Here is a 20,591-nt window from a genome sequence, read left to right as displayed (position 1 = left end):
GTTGCAATGTCGAAGGCTTTAGAAAAACCAGTGTAGATAGTATGCACTTCCTGCCCTGAAATTAGATTTTATAAACTTCATTTGAGCAGATATCGAAATGGGATGTGTGATATTTCATATCTTTTTTTGGCTGGATGCGTTCTGAGGACGAGATCACTTTTTGCGGCGCACATTTTGGTACCCCCACTCCACCATGTTTTACACAATATCAGAAACAAGTTTTAATAATAATAATCGTTGGCGCAACAATCCATATTGCATCAGGGCCTTGAAATGTGTTAGAGCACTTCATTCAAGAACGTAACGGTACACTACAGTACACTGTAGGAGGCAATGTGGTCAGCATTACGCTCGCCCGAGATTATTACCCTGATTTGACTCAGGCACTCATTCACAGCTTAGTCGACTGGTATCCGACGTCAAATCACGATACAAAGCCCACTGCCGCCAGCGAGATTTGAACCGCGACCTTCCGTACGACAGCCTTGTGCTCTAACCTAAAATAAGTTTTGGGAAGTATTAATTGAGACCTTTGATTTGACGCCTCACAGGACAACTCTCTGAGAAAAAAAATTACACCTTCCTTTCGTATATATGGCGACACATATTATCTTTTTTAAGATTTTCTGTGAGACACCTCGGTGCAATACTGGGATGTCGGAAGTTCCTTGCTAAGGCAGGCTTAGATCAGATACCGGTTGTTGCGCTGTTAACGATAATAAGTTTTTTCGATCCTCCGAAGTCCTTTATTACCTGCTAGACCGGTCGGATTTAGGATAGGAAAAGTTCTATTGAAAGGGACAACTAAGGTAGAGATAGTTAATCCTTAGTATAAATATTAAAGGCACTGCCATGTCGTCAACAAGGAAGTAGATAAAATTAATTTAAGATATGATAACCATTGTACAATTCAATCAATATTTCTGGCTCACATACTGAGTAAATGTATTTAAACAGTGTTTGTATTTGGAGTTTCACTTGTTCAGCTATAAGGCATATCGGACCTCGGCGTAAAACTGGGCTGCCTTAAGTTCCTGGCTAAGGCAAGCCTAGACAGGAAACTGGTTATTACCCCGTTGAAAATAATGGCGATGATGCAAAAATTGAAAAATCATTTAAATTCAACCGTAGGTTTATTTTGGTTATGAATCAGGTTTGAGACTTACCGAATGCGAAAAAATTCTCTGGCTTCACGGATATAACATTTTCTTGAATAAATCAACGCACGATTTTTAAATTGATAAAATACAAAGCACTTTTCTTCTTAGCTGTAAAGGAACAAAAAATGCAAATGATGAAAGTGGTTAATCATTGATTTGTATAGATTAATTGGTTATTATTCCGGGAAAGTTTTAGATGTTTTTTGTTCGTAGTGTAAATTATGTAAAACTAGGGTAGAAACCGAATACGGTGGAGTTTCAAGAGTAGTAAGAGGATCATTTTGAAATCGGACACTAAGGACCCGTTAGTAATAAGGAAGTCTAATTATTCGTTCCATTATTTCAACGCTTGAAAAATATAGAACAAAGTACATAAAGTGTATTGAAGATGGGAATTCTCTCATTCAAAACAGGATGGGTGCCCGATCTAGTAAACAAAATACTTGAAGGAAATCAAACCAAAGTCAGTAATTCGATTAGAACCACTCTTTCTGACAAAGGCACACTTATCGGAAAATTAATGAATAAATTAATATTTTATTATTGCCCGGATCATGATCCATTATCAAGTGAACTTTCATCCGCTATCAGGCGGGAAGAACTCAGCTTTTAGCACACTGTGTTGGCGGTTTTACGCAGAATACTAATGAAAGTTTGAACAATTTAGTTTGGATTTCGGTATTTTGAACGAATAGATCTAAGGATGAGCATCGCATACAATTGATGCTTCCAAATGCCAAACCCTTAGTTAATTCACCAACGATAATTTATCAAACGGACGTGGACGAGGAAGAAAACCATGAAGCCATTAAAGGGAATCAAGAAACCTTAATTGATAATGAGCCCCAGGTTTCTCGATAGGCTGTCTGAGTTAAAAACAAATCGCCACGAGTCCGTCAACCATATTAATTGCGGGTGTTGAAACTTTTGTGAAATTGATCGGCTAATTCAACCAATAGCAAAAACTCTATAAGTATTCATCTTATAACATGTGGACAATAAACCTGGCTGGTTCCAATTCTTATGAATTTTTGAGATGAAAATACAACCTCTAGGACAATTAGGGTCATTGCGAGAGATATGCATGTGCATGTGATGAACCCGGTTGCACGAATTGGGCGCGTGGTTGCAATAATTGTCAACGATCAAAACTGACTCGTCAGGTGACTGCATCAGTCGGGACCTTTGCGCCACCATAATTTAGATTCGAGCACGTTCATCTGGATCTTATCGTTATGCCTTATTGTGAGGGGCAATCCTACTGTCTGATCATGATACACCGTTTCTCATGTTGGTCGGAAGTAGCACTAATCCCCGATAAAAAGCTATCATAGTTGCCAGATCGGTCCTTGACACATGAATCTCCAGGTTCGGCACACCATTTCGGATCACCACAGATCAAAGAAAACAGTTTGAATTGAGGTTGTTTTAAGAACTCAGCGATCTGATCGATGCAACCCACATCAGAACTATTGCATACCATCCGGCAGCTAATGGCATGGTCGAGCGTTTTCACCGCCAGCTCATAGCAGCAACAAGATGTCACAATAGCCGCCACGTGTCAAGATGGCTCAAGTGGTTAAAGCGCTGGGCTGTCGTAGCAGAAGGTCGCGGCTCAAATCTCTCTGATGGCAGAGGAGTTTGTTACTGTGACTGGATGTCGGAAACCAGTCGACTCAGCTAAAAATCAGGGAATAATTTCGAGCGAGTGCAATGCTAACCACATTGCCTCCTATAGTGTACTGTAGTGTATCATTTCGGTTTTGAATTAAGTGCTGTAACACACTTCAAGGCCCTGATCCAATATAGATAGTTGCGCCAACCATTATTACTAACCGCTGGACGGAAGCATTGTATGCCATGCTACTAGGCATTTGCACAGCTTGGAAGAAAGACCTCGGCGCAACTGCAGCAGAAATGGTGTATGATCAGCCATTATGCCTCCTACATAGGCGAATTTTTCAACTTATAGTCCAACAACGAGCAGTACAAGTCCAATTTCAACGAATTGAGACAGCGTTACTTGCAGTCCATGGGAGTCAACATGACAGCAAAAGAATCTTCATATTTAAAGACCTGGCAACAGGAAGCCATGTCTTCATCCCTAACGATAGTGCAAAGAACCGTTCTTTAAAGTTGAAATTGCCGGGCGTATCATTGCAGTATCCATTGATCGTCTCAAGCCTACTTACGCGATGGCTGACGATTACATCAAAATACAAATGATAACGGACTGCGTATTATTCAATTAGTAGTGTCACACGAAATGGTTGTTGGAAGTACCTGGTCTGCGCGGAAAGCGGTTCACAAACATACACAACGGTCCACAAGACGGGACCACTGTCAACCAAATTGACCATGTATTGATCGAACGCCGCCACCTCTCAGCCTTGATGAATGCCAGAACATATAGGGGGCCAATATAGACTCAGATCACTATCTTGTTGGCACCGTGCTCCGAGCTCGAATAACAACACCACCCAGAATCCCCTCTGACAGTCAGGTGAGAGTTAACACTGAAGCCATCCACAACACAGCCCTCCGCGACACCTATAAGAGGGAAATGGATGCCACAATAATCGCAGTCAACAGAGACCCTGGAGATGAAGCATCAACAAATGATCTTCACAACCACCTGAAGAACGTTATCATAAATACGGCCACAAACATACTTGGCACCAGCCGCAAAAGAGTTGGAACGGCTGGTTTGACGATGAATGTAAGCTAGAACCGGAACGAAAGAATACTGCATATCGAGTAATGTTGCATTCTCAAAGGACGCGGGCACGCGCGGATACTTATCACGAACTCCGGCGAGCGGAGAAGCGACTTCACAGACGGAAAAAGGAAGCCTGGGAAAACAAACAGGTCTGTGAACTCAAAAAGTACACGAAGCAGATACGATCCTCTTTAAGTCCACCCAACTACTGGCCTATGTTGACGATATCGACATCATCCAGATCGAGCAGGCAACGCGAGATATTGGGCTACACATCAATGAAAGCAAGATAAAATATATAGTGGCAACGTCAGTACTAAAAACCAGCCAACCAACAACATCAAACCGCACTGGTCAAACACGAAGAATAAAGATAGGAGACTACAAATTTGAGACCGTTGATAATTTCTCCTATCTAGGGTCGAAAATCACAACCGATAACAGCTATGACGATGAAATCCGCGCACGGTTGTTGAAATATTGCGAACGAAGGAGTTATATAGAATGACTGATGATGAACATCTTTGAACGGATAAGAGGAGTAAAGAATGACACCAGACATTTGTAAGTTTGGCTTAGGGTGTTAACGTAGTGATAATTAAATCGAAGCTTACTGTCGAGCTTTCCACTAAGCCTCTTCTCTGAGGAAGTAACTGATCAAATCTGATTATCCAGTGTGTCGAGGTTTTATTCCAAGCGATTATGTTCAATAGGTGAGTCAAGAATAGAAAACAGTTTCAAATAGTCTGCATAACGAAGACAGCGGACAGGTTTTTGTCTAGTGCTACGCAATCCAGTGATACGGATCAACGGGAATAGTGTGTATAATTCAAGCATGTGTTGTGAATTACACATGCGGAATCAATTACGGGAGGCTTGAGATTTCAAGTAAAAGCGGTGTAGGAAGTCCCAAGTTTCTACGTAAATCGTCCCGAGTACGAAAGTCTCGGTATCCAAGTCGACATCTACGTAAAGTAAGTACGTAACAATATCAAAATCACAACTTCAACCTGAAAAATCTTTCATTCGTGTTTTCATTTAATTTTCTTGATGAAGGCTGGAAAAAGGTTTTCAATGGACAAGAAGGTGGTGGAGAGGTGAGCGAAGTGATTGGCGGTAGACTTTTTCGAGGCAGACTGTGGTTAATCCCTGTCTGAGTCGTTGTTGACGTTCCGGTAGTAGAAAAGTTCTGAAAATTGGTAAATAATGAAAGGCAATTAATTAAATCAATCGATTTTCATTTTTCCTTTGAAGCCATCAGCAGGCATATTAATGAAGTTCCCTTCTATTCAGTAATAGAAAGGAAATAAATGTTTTACGAATTACAGAAACGTTAGGCATAGAATCGTGAATATCGATCTACTATATTTTTAAAAATGAATAGCGCAGAAAAATAGCGTTTAGAAATAGAAATGTTCTTGAAAAAAAAAAAACTTACATGAATTTTCCGTATGCTCGGCACATCGATACCACACAGCGTGGTATGTAATTTTCAAGATTGTGCTCTAGAAGTTCAAGCACCTTGTGGATATTTCAATGTTGCCGTGGCCCATAATCCTGATGATTGTCTTTTGGTTACTTGCAGCAGCTGATGAAGCCGCCATAGCTTTTCGGAGCATCATGGCCACTTTTGCCAGCGATTGGAGTATCCTCTTTGTTAAAATCAATTGAGAAAACTGAAGATAGCCGGCCCTTCTCCTTCAATTTCTTATTACAACGTAATGTAAAATCGCTCGTACTACTGTTTTCACTCAAATCCAGATCACTTCTTATCACATACACTTCCATATCGCACACTTAAATCCATATTAGGATTCCTTTCCCTTTATTTGCAACTTTATTAGTTTTTCAAGGCAATATTATTACTGCAAATTCTACTCTCCAAATTTATCCGTTGATGTTTATTGGATATTTCGTAATACCATGACCTCCGTTTGTATTTCCTGAAAAGTCATTATAGTTACCGTTAAATATACTGCTCCTACATAATGATTCGCTCGAAATTGAATTGCTGGTCCTAAGGATTATACTGTTATTACTCTTATGTATAAAGTGATATATTGTGCAATTTTTATTATATTTTGGAGTTCTTTTTGCACTATCGTAACAATCACTTATTTAGCGACAGGATGCTGTCTCTTTCCAAAGTATTTTTCTCATATTAAAAATATAAATTCCCTACGTGAAATAGATCATACTTTCATTGTGTTCGCGAACAGTATTCATTAATTTACATTATTAACATGCACCCAACAAAAAAGTTGATATTATCTGATGATATCCACCGAGAAATTTTCACAAGCCTTTTCTTAAACTTTAATCACTTTTCCTTCAGAATCCGTACACCCTCTTCCAAAATACAAAGACCGTTCTAATCGACTTTCCACATCTTTCTCTTCAAACTGGAGATCTCTGCCGGTAGCGCGTTAGAAACAAAAAAAACCATCGTTCTGCTGTTCCGCATTAACGCACATATATGTTCTGCAGTTGCCTGAACTGATCCGCTGGGCAAAAATGCATGGGTGAGCCCATAACCGGGCGATGCAATTTATGGGGAAAACAAAGAAAGAAAGAGGTTTTGATGTTTGAAAATTTATGTAATTGTATAACGGTTAAGTAGGGTTTACGGTTTCGGGGAATTTAAGGGTGATAGCATTTTGTGATAGAAATTTCAAAAAGAATTATTTTATAAATGAGGGTTGGAAATAGCTTAATGTTTTTGAATAATGTGCATTCGGGATAGGACTTGAATTTGAAAAGAGGATAACGGAGGTGAGGAGAAAAAATGAACAAAGGCGAAAGGAACTTACTACACGCTGAAACCACAGTTGGTACACGCCTATTGTTTGAACGAATTGGCCAGAATGCTTTGCGACTTACAAAGCTTTATTACCGACATAGGTTGTACAGTTCTATGCTTGGAAATAGAAAAATAGGAATTTGGAAAACTCAAAGACGTCATAATAAATTTGTTGACAACATGAAGAACAAGTCGGGAAACCGGAAGCTAGACGCTTCAGGTATGAAAGGTTTTGTGTATTTCTTTTATAAAGAGATTTGGGTGTGCATTTGTCCCATTAGCATGTAACACGTAAAATATGCATATATTATGTGAAAATAGCCACTTTCAAGTGATATTGACATTCATAGTCTCGAATTTGCAGAGAAGCGACAGCTTTGACTTAGTATTACTTTGTTAGGAATAGTGCGATTTTCACTAAATTTGGCAGGATCATGCTCTATGCTGTAGCCTATATTGTTGCAAAATTTTGTGATTCTAGGGTGAACTTAAGGGGGGTTTTCCTGTCAATTACTAAAAATTATAGTAATGTACTATTAATAATAATAATAATAATCGTTGGCACAACAATCCATATTGGATCAGGGCCTTGAAGTGTGTTAGAGCACTTCATTCAAGACCGTAACGGTACACTACAGTAGACTGTAGGAGGCAATGTGGTCAGCATTGCGCTCGCCCGAGATTATTACCCTGATTTGACTCAGGTACTCATTCACAGCTGAGTCGACTGGTATCCGACGTCAAATCAGGATACAAATCCCACTGCCGCCAGCGAGATTTGAACCGCGACCTTCCGTACGACAGCCTTGTGCTCTAACCACTCAGCTATCCGGAAATGTACTATTATTAACTTTATTTGAACAGGTATCGGTATGGAGGGTATTTTGGAGCCTAGGTACCATATAGTGACAGCCCCCTGATTTTTTTCAGATTTTTCGGTTGGGTAGTTCCTGAGAATGGGTTCGTTAAAAAAATGACCACTTTCAACTCCCCACACCCCCCACCTTTTCAACAAATGTCAAAACTAAGACTGGCTTCGAAAAGTACTAATCGAGATCTTTAATTTGATACCCCACATGACTATATTTGATGAAAAAAAAATGTACACCCTCCTTTTGCATGTATGGGGACCCCCCCTTAAATTCGACGTAAAAGGATGTAACTCACTATATACGTGAGCGTTCACAGTTCCCACCTTTCTACCAAATTTGGTGCCAATCGCTACAACCGTCTTCGAGAAAAATGCGTGTGACGGACAGACAGACAGACAGTAAACCGATTTTAATAAGGTTTTGTTTGTAAAAATGGCTCTCATAATAATCGGTAAGTGCTTGGCCAATGTTTGAAAAAATAACAATGGAGATATCGGGAATACTACGCTTTTAAGCGAATTAAAAAGATTACGGATAGATGGGATTTGTTCCAGAGCTTCATCTGAAACGATACATTACTACTATAATTTATACAACATAACTGAACTCATCACCTTTCTTTCCTTTCGGAAATCTGGCTACTATGGAATTTGAGTGAAAAGGTAACCTTAAAAAATCTACCAACAGACTCCAAACGTGTAACATGGAACGACATATTTTGAAAAAGTATAAACAGAGGTTACCTTACTCCCCCTCCCCCCCTCTTCTTTATTGTGAACACTAATAGTAACATGAACATCACTGGGTTTATTCTGTTCACATTACCGCGAGTAATATTTTATTATTTGGTAGTATGTAAACTATGTCACACAAAATGAATTGCAATAGTTAGGTTTCGCGTTTATTTATGTGGATCAGATAGTATGATATATATATTAGTATTGTAACATGTTATTATATTAGTATTGCAACATCTAATTTCACTATCATGTGAATCTCCAAAATATAGATATAAAAGATAGAAGGTAAAAATATATATAGTTTTTATATAAACTTAATAATGATATACAAAAATTCAACGAAGTCCAATGTTTAATCTTTGCATGCAACGCATTTATCACATCCTTCAGTTTGGTTTGCCAACTCTGGAATAGAAGAAAAAACAACACAACTATTGAAAAAATCTCAACATACATACAAGAGCTTCCACTCACTTTCTTCAAATTATCCATCCTTATTTGGAAATTTCCAAAATATATTCCTTATTGCACTATATAGAGTGAAGATCGTCAAGAAAACTGAAAATGACCGTGACGAAGCAGACCGATTAATTTGTGATTTTTTGTCAATTTCCAACGGCTTCTCGTTATCCTTATCACCTGATGTATTCTTCCCTGGTTGCATTTTATGGACCCCTCTCGAACGGACGTCATATTCTATCTGCTAAGAAATACGTATGTGGTTGAGTAAACACAGTTAACTTTAGCTAATCATGGAGGCAATACAAGAGAAGGGGATCACTGCACTCGCCAATAAGATGTGGCGTGCCAGGAAATCCAATGCAACTAAACTACAAGTATGTTTGCTTGGCTTCGAGAAGGAAAGTTTGGTGTATCTAGCAGCATTGGCGCTCTGCCACCTTTCATTATGGGAAGCTTGCTCCCAGGTTTTGATAGAAGCACTAGCCAATGCTACCAAGTCTCCAGTTGCTGGTTCCGGTCCCATCAAAGGGGGAAATTGAATCCTCTCTAGCTAAGTTATCTTATAAATATTTCGAGTTCCCATGGTGAGGTAAAGATCCGCCTGCACTGTCCATCAGCTGTGAGAGCGCATTTCATCTTTAGCTCTACATATTTATTCCAAAGAAGCTTCTTATCTAGAGTAACACCCAAATATTCCACTTCTTCGGAGAGTTGAAGGGTTTTACCCCTCATCTCTATTAGGGAAAGACCATTCAGTTTCTTCTTTTTTGCAAATAATACAGTATTGTGATTTAATTTGCATTTAATAAAAGGCCACGCCTGAGGCGCAACTTGTCAATCAGATCAATGGCGCATTGTATATTTCTATTCAACGTTCAGAGATCTCTATCAACTGCTGGCACAGACACGTCGTCAACATAAGCTTGAGTGTGTATTAATAGATTTTCAAATTCGCATAGTAGTGAGTTGACCAACATACTTCACAGAAGTGGCGAGATCACACCTCGGTCAGGGCGAAAACGTGGATTGGTATCTATGATGGAGCAAAAACCTGGGTAACGCCTGCTAAAATAAAATCAAAAGCCCTACTACCATGTGGTGATCCCTGGGAGGTCTTTCCTAACGAAAAGCTGAAGGAAAGTCTCCCGCGCATAGAAACGTAGAAGAATACCTTCTATGAGGTAGTAGAACAAACCCTCGAAGCCTGTTCCAGATATGATATCAAAATCATATTGGGAGATTTTAACAGCGAAGTAGGGGGATACTTTGGCACCCATAGCATAAATAAAAACATCGATGATAACCGACTTTGTAGTAATTTCGCACGAAATGGTGGTGGAATAAGTAGTCCACCAACAAGCGTGGGTATCTCCATTTAATTGAACACCGCCACACCTTGATGAATGTCAGAACATAATATAGTAATATTCGTTGCCGTAACAATCCCTAATCCGGTCTTGAAATATGTTAGAGCAGTTCATTCAAGACCATAATGGGTGTATCATTACCATTAAAGTACACGGTAGCAGGCAATGTGTTCAGCATTGCGCTCACCGGTGTCCGGATAGCTGGGTGGTTAGAGCATAAGGAGTTTGTATCCTGTGTTGACGTCAGATACCAGTCGATTCGATAATAATCTCAGGCGAGCGCAATGCTGACCACATTGCCTCCTATAGTCCCCCCGTTACGGTCTTGAATGATAGAGCACTTCATTCAAGACCGTAACTTAGATTGCGACAACGATTATTATTATTATATTACTGCGTTCACCCGAGAATATTACCCTAATTTGACTTAAGTACTCATTCACAGCTGAGTAGACTAGTACCCAATATCCAGTCACGACAACAAATCCCTCGGCGACCAGTGAGATTTAAATCGCGACCTTTCACTATAACAGTTTAGCGCTCACCATCGAGTCAGAACAGAAAGGGGAGCCAATAGAGACTCGCATCGCTATCTCGTTGACATGGTGCTTCGAGCCCGAGTAACAACTCCACGTTGAATACCCTTTGACAATCAGATGAAAGTGGACACTAAATCCATCCATAGCATCCTCCGAAACATCTATAAGGTGGAAATAAATGCCACAATAACCATAGTTAACAAAGGTCCTGGAGTTGAAGCATCAATCAAGAATCTCCGCAACCACCGGAGAAACGCTATCATTGATACGACCTATATTTAGACCTAGTCGCAAAAAAGTCGGAACGACTGGTTCGATAAAGAATTTAAGCTAGCAACGGAACGCTGCCGCATACTAAACACTGCTGCACTCTCAAAAACAGATCACGAATTTCGTCGAGCGGAGAAGCAGTTTTTACCAACTGAAAAAGGAAGCCCGAGAAAACCCACAGGTTTGTGAACTCGAAATGTACAGAGAGCAATCTTGCCAAGAGTGCAAGTTTTAGCAACAAGTCAACAGACGCCATATACACCCGGATGCTTACCGTGTCGAGACAATGAGGGAATTCTGATTTCCGACCGTATGAAACGATAGGTTGAATATGTTGATGAACTGTTCAACAACGAGATTATCGGCGAATTGAAGGTTCCGCCAATTGAAGAAGACGGACAAATGCGGTCATTACCAACTATGAAAGAAACAGTCCGCGAAATTCATTGGCTTTAGAATTATATATTACATGCCGATGAAATTAATGTCGAGCTGGTTAAATAAGGTCATCAAACGGTTAAAAAAAATGTGTTCAAGCTGTGCGACAGTAAATCAATGCCTGACGATTGAGAGGGAGAGGCATTACTTCTTCCATACAAAAAAAGGGAGATATCGCGTAGTGCAGCAATTATATACGTAACATGTTTCTGAGTACCATCTATAAGACATTCTCCACTATTTTGCCAGGCCGGATAGTCCCATACGCCCAGAACATAATCGGTCCATACCAAAGAGGCTTCACTTCAGACAAATCAATAACAGATAAAATTTTCTCGCTGCGACAAGCGTTGAAAAAACTGTTGGAATATGGCCATAATCTTTTCATTGACTTCTAGGCCACCTATGATAGCATAGCCAGGGTAAAACTGTACACGACCATGAGAGAATTCGGCATCCCAAACGAAACTGATAAGATTGACTAATGTGCGAGGCCAGATTGAAACAGGAGGATCATTCAACGGACCATTCAACGTGAACAACGGTGTAAGACAAGGGGATTTATTTATTTAATTAGGACTAGTCCTTATTATATATTGTACTCAGAGGGAGGAGCAAGAGAATGGCTTATTTTACGCTTAAAGCTAGAGAGGGAAATAGAGTCTTAGGACCCAAGCTGTAGCGCATTGTAGGACTGGCAAAGCTTCGGGATCGGAGAGTGGAAGTAAATCTCGGCCTCCGCGAAGGGTACATAAAAAATGTCCGCACTATGTGTGTTATGAGACGAGGCGATACGGAAAGTAATATCCGAGTTGGGGGAGCAGTCCATCAAACAATTGCAGAGTTTGAAAAGAGTACACATATCAATGAAGATACGGCGTTGCTGTAGGGAGGGGAAATTGAGGGTGCGGAGTCGTGACGGATAATCAACCCGGGGAAAGTTGTTTTTGTAAAAGAGGGTCTGACTGAATTTGCGTTGTACAACATCAAGAGCACGGCAGTCACGGATGCGGAAGGGGGACCTGGCTACACAGCAGTTGGAGGGGGAACGTAGGATAAAACCAGACATTTTGGTTGTCAACGAAGTGGGAAACGAAGTTTGTCCTCGAATATTACACCCAGGTCTTTGAAGGAGGTCAGTAGTGAAAGGGATTGTCCACAGAGAGAATAGGAAAAGGATGTTGGTGAGGGTTTAAGCACAGAGGGGAATAGCACATCCAGTGGCATTTGTTAACATTCAGTGTTAGCATATTGACCGAACACCAACGGACTAAATTATCAAGGATGGACTGTAAGAGAGCACAGTCCAACGGAGATGAAATAGAGGCAAACAATTTAAGGTCGTCTGCGTAAAGCAAATAGGGGTAGGTGAGGATGGAGGCGAGGTCATTGACAAAAAATAGGAAGAGTAGCGGGCCAAGTATAGAGCCTTGGGGAACAGCAGAGGAAGGAGAGAAGGAACGAGATCAGTAACCATGAAAAGAAACTTTGCAGGAACGGTATGAGAGATAGGAGGAAATCCAGGAGATGACTGAGGGAGGGAAGTCAAGTAATGAAAGTTTAGAGAGGAAAATGTTATGGTCAACGGTATCAAAGGCTTTGCAGAAATCGGTATAAATAGCGTGTACCTCGTGTCGTGAATTCAAGCATTTAGCAACAAATTTGGTAAAGACCAGAAACTTTCAAGCGGGTGATCTATGTTTCACGAAACCATGCTGCTCTTTGACAATTAGGTGACCGAAGTGCGCGGTCAACCAGTCGTTGACGTATCTTTCCAGGAGTTTGGAGCAAGATGAGAGAAGAGAAATGGGGCGGTAGTTCACTGGTACACCCTACAATTCGCAATGCCGAACTTGTGGAGAGAAGGGAGAAACCCTCAGGCAGTACCTTTGCGATTGTCCAGCTTTAGCTAGAACCAGGCTACGGACAATCGTGAAGGTTCTATATTCGTGTGGGCAGGCAGATCAGAAAATTCTATATTCGTGTGAGCAGCATCGCCATGTATTATACTACGTTCAAGGAGTCTAAGCGTGAGGATCCAAATGAGATCTGCTTTCAAAATTTAATGGAATAATTACCTAACGAAGCAGCTGAGCTGCAGATAGGACTGCACCTTAGTCAAGTCAGAGACTTAGAATACTTGGAAATGTTAAGGCCGTGAAGAGCAAAATTGTAAGATTCTTAATTGCCTTAAAATATTTTCTCTCCTTAACCTTAAATCTACAATACTTTTGCAAATAAAGAAACATTATTGTGAAAATTATACATACCTGACTGGATGAAATTCTCGCATCGTCCTCATTGGCGCCCCATTTCAAAAGCAAACAAACTATTTCATCTGAAGTGTTATCCATTGAATTAGTTAATCCTAGTGGTGTAAATCCAGCCCAATTCGGTTCATTTATGTTTATAGATGTGTTTTCCAGTAAATACCGAACAATCGGCACACAGTTTCCCTCAATTGCTAAATGCAAAGCATTATTTCCACTTTTCGATACACATAATTTTGTTGATGCCTTGCCCACTTTCAGAAGAAGTTCTACCATTTGTTGATTGTTTTTCCTAGACAGGGATCAAAGAAAAATATATTCGAATACAATGACGTGGAGCAAATTTTTTAAAAATCTTACATCACAGCCAAATGCAGAGGTGTGACACCGTCATCGTTCGCGCAGTCGATGGTTAAGCCTACTCTTCCTTGTGTGTAATTTTGTGGATCAACAATGCGATTGAAGCACATTGTTAGGTTTTCCTCGATGGCAATATGAAGTGGAGTATTTCCTTTATTATCTGGAAGGTTTGGATTTGCACCTGAAAGTTTAGAAAATGAAAAGACATTGAAACCGTTTTAATCGATTTCTCAATATTCTAACAGAAAAAATACGCCATTTAGAAAAAAAATAGTAGCAAAACTTACGCTCAAAAAATAACAAAGTGAATGTCGCTCATTCAACGCAGCTAATCCGGTCTTGTTATTACTAACAAGGTATCCTAACAACTCCGATAACAAACAATTCCGATACCAGGACGAACTTAAACTTCCTTGTCAACAAAACACGTCACAGTATAGACGCAGGATGTAAAGTTGCAGGCAGATATATCCGTAGGCAATTAAATTATCTTCCCACTCTTCTTCTTTTTCTTCAACCTTTGTCCCGTTCACAAGCGGGGTCGGCTCGTTGTGATCGGCTTCGCCATTTGGCTCTATCGAATGCCTGATCTGGGTGCAATCTCGAGGCTTTCAAATCCCCATCCAGCGTATCAAGCCACCGTTGTTTCGGCCTGCCTTTTGGTCGTTTACCATCGACTTCGACGTTTAGAACAATATTGGCAAGTGAATTCTCGTTTGCACGAATTGCGTGATCATACAATCGAAGACGCCTCTCTCGCAACTTTTCCGCGATCGGTGCAACCCCATAACGATCGCGGATATCCTCATTTCGGATGTGATCTAAACGTGTGACGCCACTAGTCCCACGTAGCATCTTCGTCTCCATTATCTTCCCACTAACTGCCCTAAAATATTCTTTGTTATTTTCGCCGGCATGGTCATCTAATCTGCACACCTCCCTACAATATGAACCAAAATAGGAAGCAGAAACGAGACTCTCAAAGGCTTAGCTGTAAATTCCTGGTGGCGTCCGCCGTATTTGCATTCACAGAATTCATGTCCGAACCAACAAACAGATTCAACTTTCCTTTTTGTCAATGATTTTAATTTATTTCCCCAAATACGTTCCTCCATGTACTCGAGGAGGGTGATCAGACCCGGGTATGCAAGGGACTCATCTGAAGTGGCTCTGCCACGAAGCCTCACCAGAGGTTATCTGGTACCATGGGAACCGGGACGGCCCTCTGAGAGCATATGCTCCGGGAGAACTCCTGGAGGATGTGTTCTCGGTTCGATTATTTGCGGTTGGCCCCCTTGTGGGAGTTTCATGGTGGTTGTGTCTACATCGCGGGCAGAGCTCCTCGGGGCTCAAGCGTGGAGTTGCGCTGTACAACTCGGGTGCCGTACCCCTTAGTTGCGACAGAGGTGTTAGATAGGCCTCTCATCCACTGGTATGAATGCTGAGCCTACACTCAGCGGGGCTCTGATTGTGGTCCCAAAATCAATCCGTGTCCGAAGCGGACCGTGGGATTATGCCTACACGGCAGGTACTTACATTAAATCCCCAGGACTTTCCCTCAGTACGTAGTAGCCGCAGCAGCAGCTGCCGAGATACGTATTCGGGGAAATAAACTAAAATCATTGACGAAAAGGAAAGTTGGATCTGTTTGTTTATTCGGACATCCTGGTGGGTATCCTGTTCAATCCGACCATACCGGTAACGTACAAAGCGATCAGTAGACCTGCAGAATAACCTACTCACTAAGCAGTATTTTGTAGGGCCTTATTGAAATTATTATTCGAACCAGAACCTAATTAAGAAGACATCACCTGCCTAGAACATCCGAAGTAACATATACTGCTTCGACGCACCTGCCGTGTTACCCGACGAGAAAAAGTTACTCCGGTAAATATCTTGGCACGCTTCATTAGGGGTGATGCTCACGCCTTAATCCGTACATGGCCCAAATCGACAACATCTAAAATGCCTCCCCAAAGCGAACATAATTCCTTCCATGCCAGTCAATCCTGGCTTAGGAATATAACGCTGATGGAAATCAAAGACTGGGTTTTTCTTGGCGATGTATAAATAAATGTGGTTGCACCGATCGTAGAAAAATTTGGAAATCAACGTTTTCAATGGTATGGATATGTAAATCGCGCGAACGAGAACTCATTTGGCAGGATTGGTCTGAACATCGAATTCATTGGCAAATGACCAAAAGGCCAGCCGAAACAACGATGACTAGATTAGGATAGATGGTGATTGGAAAGCCTCTCGACTCCATCCATCTTTCCATGACATGACATCGAAGCTTACGACAAATGGGAATCTTGCGACAGTGGATCCGCCACCGACCAGTATTAATCACAATAGATCCGGTCTAGTTCTGAACGATCATGCTTCGTAGTCGATGTTGACGTACCGTTGGACCGGAACACTATTGAAAAACAGCAAGAAAAAATTCAGAACTATGGCCCCTTCGGAGACGATATGAAGCAGACTTGGAGACTAAAAAAAATCGAAGTAGTCCCAGTTGTAATTTCAGCGACGGGATTAGCTCCGTAAAATTTACATATAGGGCTGAAAACTCTCGATCTTAAGGCCTGGCTATATATAGCGTTGCAAAAAGCTCTCATCGTTGCAACAGTTTGGGTTAGGGAGCTCTATTCTAGATTTACACCGACTTCCATTTACGATCCACATGTCTCTGTAGCGAAGATCCGCCGCGTCCCTGCTTCATTTTCGCATAGTCGGTTCCAAATTTTGTCTTCAAATCTGATATGCAGCCTTGGACTAATAAAGCCCCACCCACGAAAATATTCAACTGGGGCGAGAGTATCAGCCACACCAACATGACATCGTTTTCTGTTTATCAAAATGTATTTCAGCTTTCTCCAGATTTTCCTTGGAAGCCTACACACTAGTGTTCTATGCCATGTACTTCTAGCATGATCCACTAGTCGGCCACTCTGGAATAGGGGATTCCACTACATGGCTTAGTCAGCAATGGAATTGTCGCCCTTATATAACACCACCCCAATGTAACACCACAGAGAGAATATTCGGACGGAACAAGGTCAACAGATATTTGTATTTCCAGATTTGAGAGAAAACAGCGGAACAGATCTAGCGTTGTAACTGCGCTGGCTAATATACAGTTCGTCGCCATTATAAGCCCAAGCAACGCTACCATCGAAGGCTCCCATGTTCTGCCCATTAATGCAGATAAGGATGATGCAATTACCACTTGGTTTTGTTGATGTTTATTTTCAGTTTGACTGTACTTGCAACCTTAACCAAATCTAGAACCATTTCGCTAAGGTCCATGACTCACTAGGAAAGCAGCAGCTTAGTCGAAATAATTTCAGAAATATATCATCGTTCATTGAAACTCTCCACGCCCTCTGTGTATTAGCGACAAAATACAACCTTGTAGAACCCCAATTTGACCCTCAAATTAATCTGGAATTTTACCTCGATGCGGCGCGTGGAATTTTGTGCAACTCCTGCGTAGATGTGGTGATCTAAAATACATCAAGTTAATCTGGTCGGTACAGGAAGATCCAGAACGGAAACCATCATCATCATCAACGGCGCAACAACCGGTATCCGGTCTAGGCCTGCCTTAATAAGGAACTCCAGACATCCCGGTTTTGCGCCGAGGTCCACCAATTCGATATCCCTAAAAGCTGTCTGGCGTCCTGGCCCACGCCATCGCTCCATCTTAGGCAGGGTCTGCCTCGTCTTCTTTTCCTACCATAGATATTGCCCTTATAGACTTTCCGGGTGGGATCATCTTCATCCATACGGATTAAGTGACCCGCCCACCGTAACCTATTGAGCCGGATTTTATCCACAACCGGACGGTCATGGTATCGCTCATAGATTTCGTCATTGTGTAGGCTACGGAATCGTCCATCCTCATGTAGGGGGCCAAAAATTCTTCGGAGGATTCTTCTCTCGAACGCGGCCAAGAATTCGCAATTTTTCTTGCTAAGAACCCAAGTTTCCGAGGAATACATGAGGACTAGTCTTGTACAGTAAGAGCTTTGACCCTATGGTGAGACGTTTCGAGCGGAACAGTCTTTGTAAGCTCTGTTGGCTGACAACAACCGTGCGCGGATTTCATCATCGTAGTTGTTATCGGTTGTGATTTTCGACCCTAGATAGGAGAAATTGTCAACGGTCTCAAAGTTGTATTCCCCTATCCTTATTCTTGTTCGTGCTTGTGTTTGACCAGTGCGGTTTGATGTTGTTGGTTGATTCGTCTTCGGTGCTGACGTTGCGACCATGTATTTCGTCTTGCCTTCATTGATGTGCAGCCCAAGATCTCGCGCCGCCTGCTCGATCTGGATGAAGGCAGTTTGAACGTCTCGGGTGGTTCTTCCCATGATGTCGATATCGTCGATCTAAAATACATCAAGTTAATCTGGTCGGAACAGGAAGATCCAGAACGGAAACCAGCTCGTGCTTTGTCGATCAAGCTTTTGAGGTGTTCGGTGTCGTACTAAATACAAGCGCCCTTTTTCGAAATCTTGACGATCATTCCCTTCTTCTATTCCTTTGTAAAAATCTCAGATTCCCAGGATTTTTTTTCAAATGGGTGAAGATAGCAGCAAGGAACACAGTTCCGCAGGGAAATTGTTAAACCTAGCGATCTTCTCCCCCCTTGAATGCATTGAGGGTCGAGATGATTTCAGTTTTGTCTGGAAGGGCAATCCATATACGTATCTCTAATAAAATGGTCAGTTGAGGAGTTGAAGTGACAGCGTCGTCCATCGAGATGTCACCTTCTGCGGCTTTTCAAAAACCCTTGAAGGTACATGAAGACTGCTAGGCAGAACAAAATGGGTACCCCACCCACTATTTTGTTAAAGACATATGAGGAGCTGAAGTGTCAAAACGAACCCCTCTTATTCAAATTCTTGAGCCCGTATAACACGAAAGCGTGCAAGCGCGTATTAACGGGACGCTTCAGTAGAGTTACTTTCAAGTCCAATTTCGCTATTTTTCTTTGGATTTTGAAACAGCTTTGCCCACCCCTACCATGGTCAACTAGATAGTCATTGTGTCAATACCCAGTTTCCGTCTGTTCATTACACGGGTTGTAACGAACAACGATTTCATTCATAAAAGATGGAACTTTGTCAGATGTTACCGTGGTGAAATATCCCTTCCACCTCTTAAGCTGCTCGTCACTATGAATAAGGAGTATTTATTCAAAAAAAGAACAAACAAAAAGAGGGAGCTGACCATAACGTCCTTGATCGGATAGTCGAAAGACGTGCAACCGCTTTCAAGTTCTTTCGTGATGCATTATATAATACGATCGCGAAATTGCCGCAACTTTTGTCTCCCTGCCAACCGCAATAATAAATTCTATTTTATCACGGTGCACGCTACGCTGTACTTCCCGATATTTGCTGCAATATCAGAGCTCATCAAGTCCGCCTCCAAGAGAACTTTTGATGACCGCCCAATGGCAAACTGTTTAAGATGTTCGACCGGACGTCAGAAAGATAGTTTTCCCACTGCCGAACCACAGTAGGGTCCCGAAATTTTTTTTAGTTTCGAGAGTCGAGACTCTCCTCCCTTCTTAGAAAGAACGGACGTAACATGCAAGTAAAAGCAACCGACTATCAAGTCAATATCAGCGCCTTTCTTGTATCATACATCCTGAAGATAATTCTTAAATCTAGTGTTCATCACCATATGGTCGATTAGATGTACGTTACCAGGCAGTTGAAATTCAACTGACTTTCTGGCAAATCCTGTGCTCGAACAGTGTTCAACCGATGACGAAGGGGAAACTGAAGAAAGCCACAAACCTCTTACCATTCTTTTCTAATAACACTTTCGAGGAAAGTGCTGTCAGATTAGAACACCCATCACGATTACGATGTAACTCGTAACAAGCCTCTCCTGGACTGCATTTACTTGCTCATAGAAAACTTCATTCCCCTTTATATTGTAAGTCTCCGTTGCTAAGTGTCACGGCACTATTGAGATGTTCCTCATCCTGGACTGACCGATGAACTGAAGCGATTGAAGGCTCTGGTTAGCCACCGTAAAATGCGGATACGGACCGTTCCTCCAAGCAGATGAGAAATAATTTCGGCCACCAAAGTACTCAAAAGGTGTACAGCCCCTAGGTTAGAGGGTCCCCCCACAGAGTTATTTATCGCATCACCTACAGTTACTGCAGATGTGCTATTTACATTTGTACGGAAACTTTGTGAATTCGAAACCTTTCCCAAAGAGTGGAAAAAGGTGATTATCATTAAGATTCTATAAACGGCACCCGCTTGGAGTATGAAAATTGGAGGGTATCTGCTCGCTCCCTGCCGTTGCGAAGATAATAGTGGAACGTATTTAAGAACATCTCGAAGGCTTGATCAAGAGAGAGCAGCCTGGCTTCGCCTCCTAATTCTCCAGCATTAATAATTTCAACACCCTACGGATCATTTTGGAGTAATGGGTGAAATTTAGATCTTCACTTTACCCGCTTTTCATCGATTTCGAGATAGCTTTCGATAGCGTGGACAAGGAATGCATCTGGCGTGCTCTGCGGAGGAGGGGCATTCCGGAGATAATAGTCATATCAAAGCG

General features: G+C 41.6%; 1 protein-coding gene across 4 annotated transcripts in view; it reads right to left on the bottom strand.

Moving 5' to 3' along the window:
* Positions 1–8,430: 8,430 nt before the first annotated feature.
* LOC119660238 (nuclear factor NF-kappa-B p110 subunit-like) overlaps positions 8,431–20,591 on the bottom strand; it is a 47,972-nt gene continuing 35,811 nt past the window's right edge. For 3 of the 4 annotated variants that reach the window (XM_038068690.1, XM_038068688.1, XM_038068689.1), the window contains exons 12-15: positions 13,998–14,178; positions 13,638–13,929; positions 8,766–8,994; positions 8,431–8,696 (exon numbers count right to left, since the gene is read on the bottom strand). In XM_038068690.1, the coding sequence (XP_037924618.1) occupies positions 8,776–8,994; positions 13,638–13,929; positions 13,998–14,178 (692 nt within the window). In that variant the 3' untranslated portion in view covers positions 8,431–8,696; positions 8,766–8,775. The remainder of the gene's footprint in view (positions 8,697–8,765; positions 8,995–13,637; positions 13,930–13,997; positions 14,179–20,591) is intronic. The other variant, XM_038068692.1, reaches the window with a different exon arrangement.

Source organism: Hermetia illucens, chromosome 6 (assembly GCF_905115235.1).
Source record: "Hermetia illucens chromosome 6, iHerIll2.2.curated.20191125, whole genome shotgun sequence".
NCBI lineage: Eukaryota > Metazoa > Arthropoda > Insecta > Diptera > Stratiomyidae > Hermetia > Hermetia illucens.
This window is presented reverse-complemented; position numbering and strand designations above follow the sequence as displayed.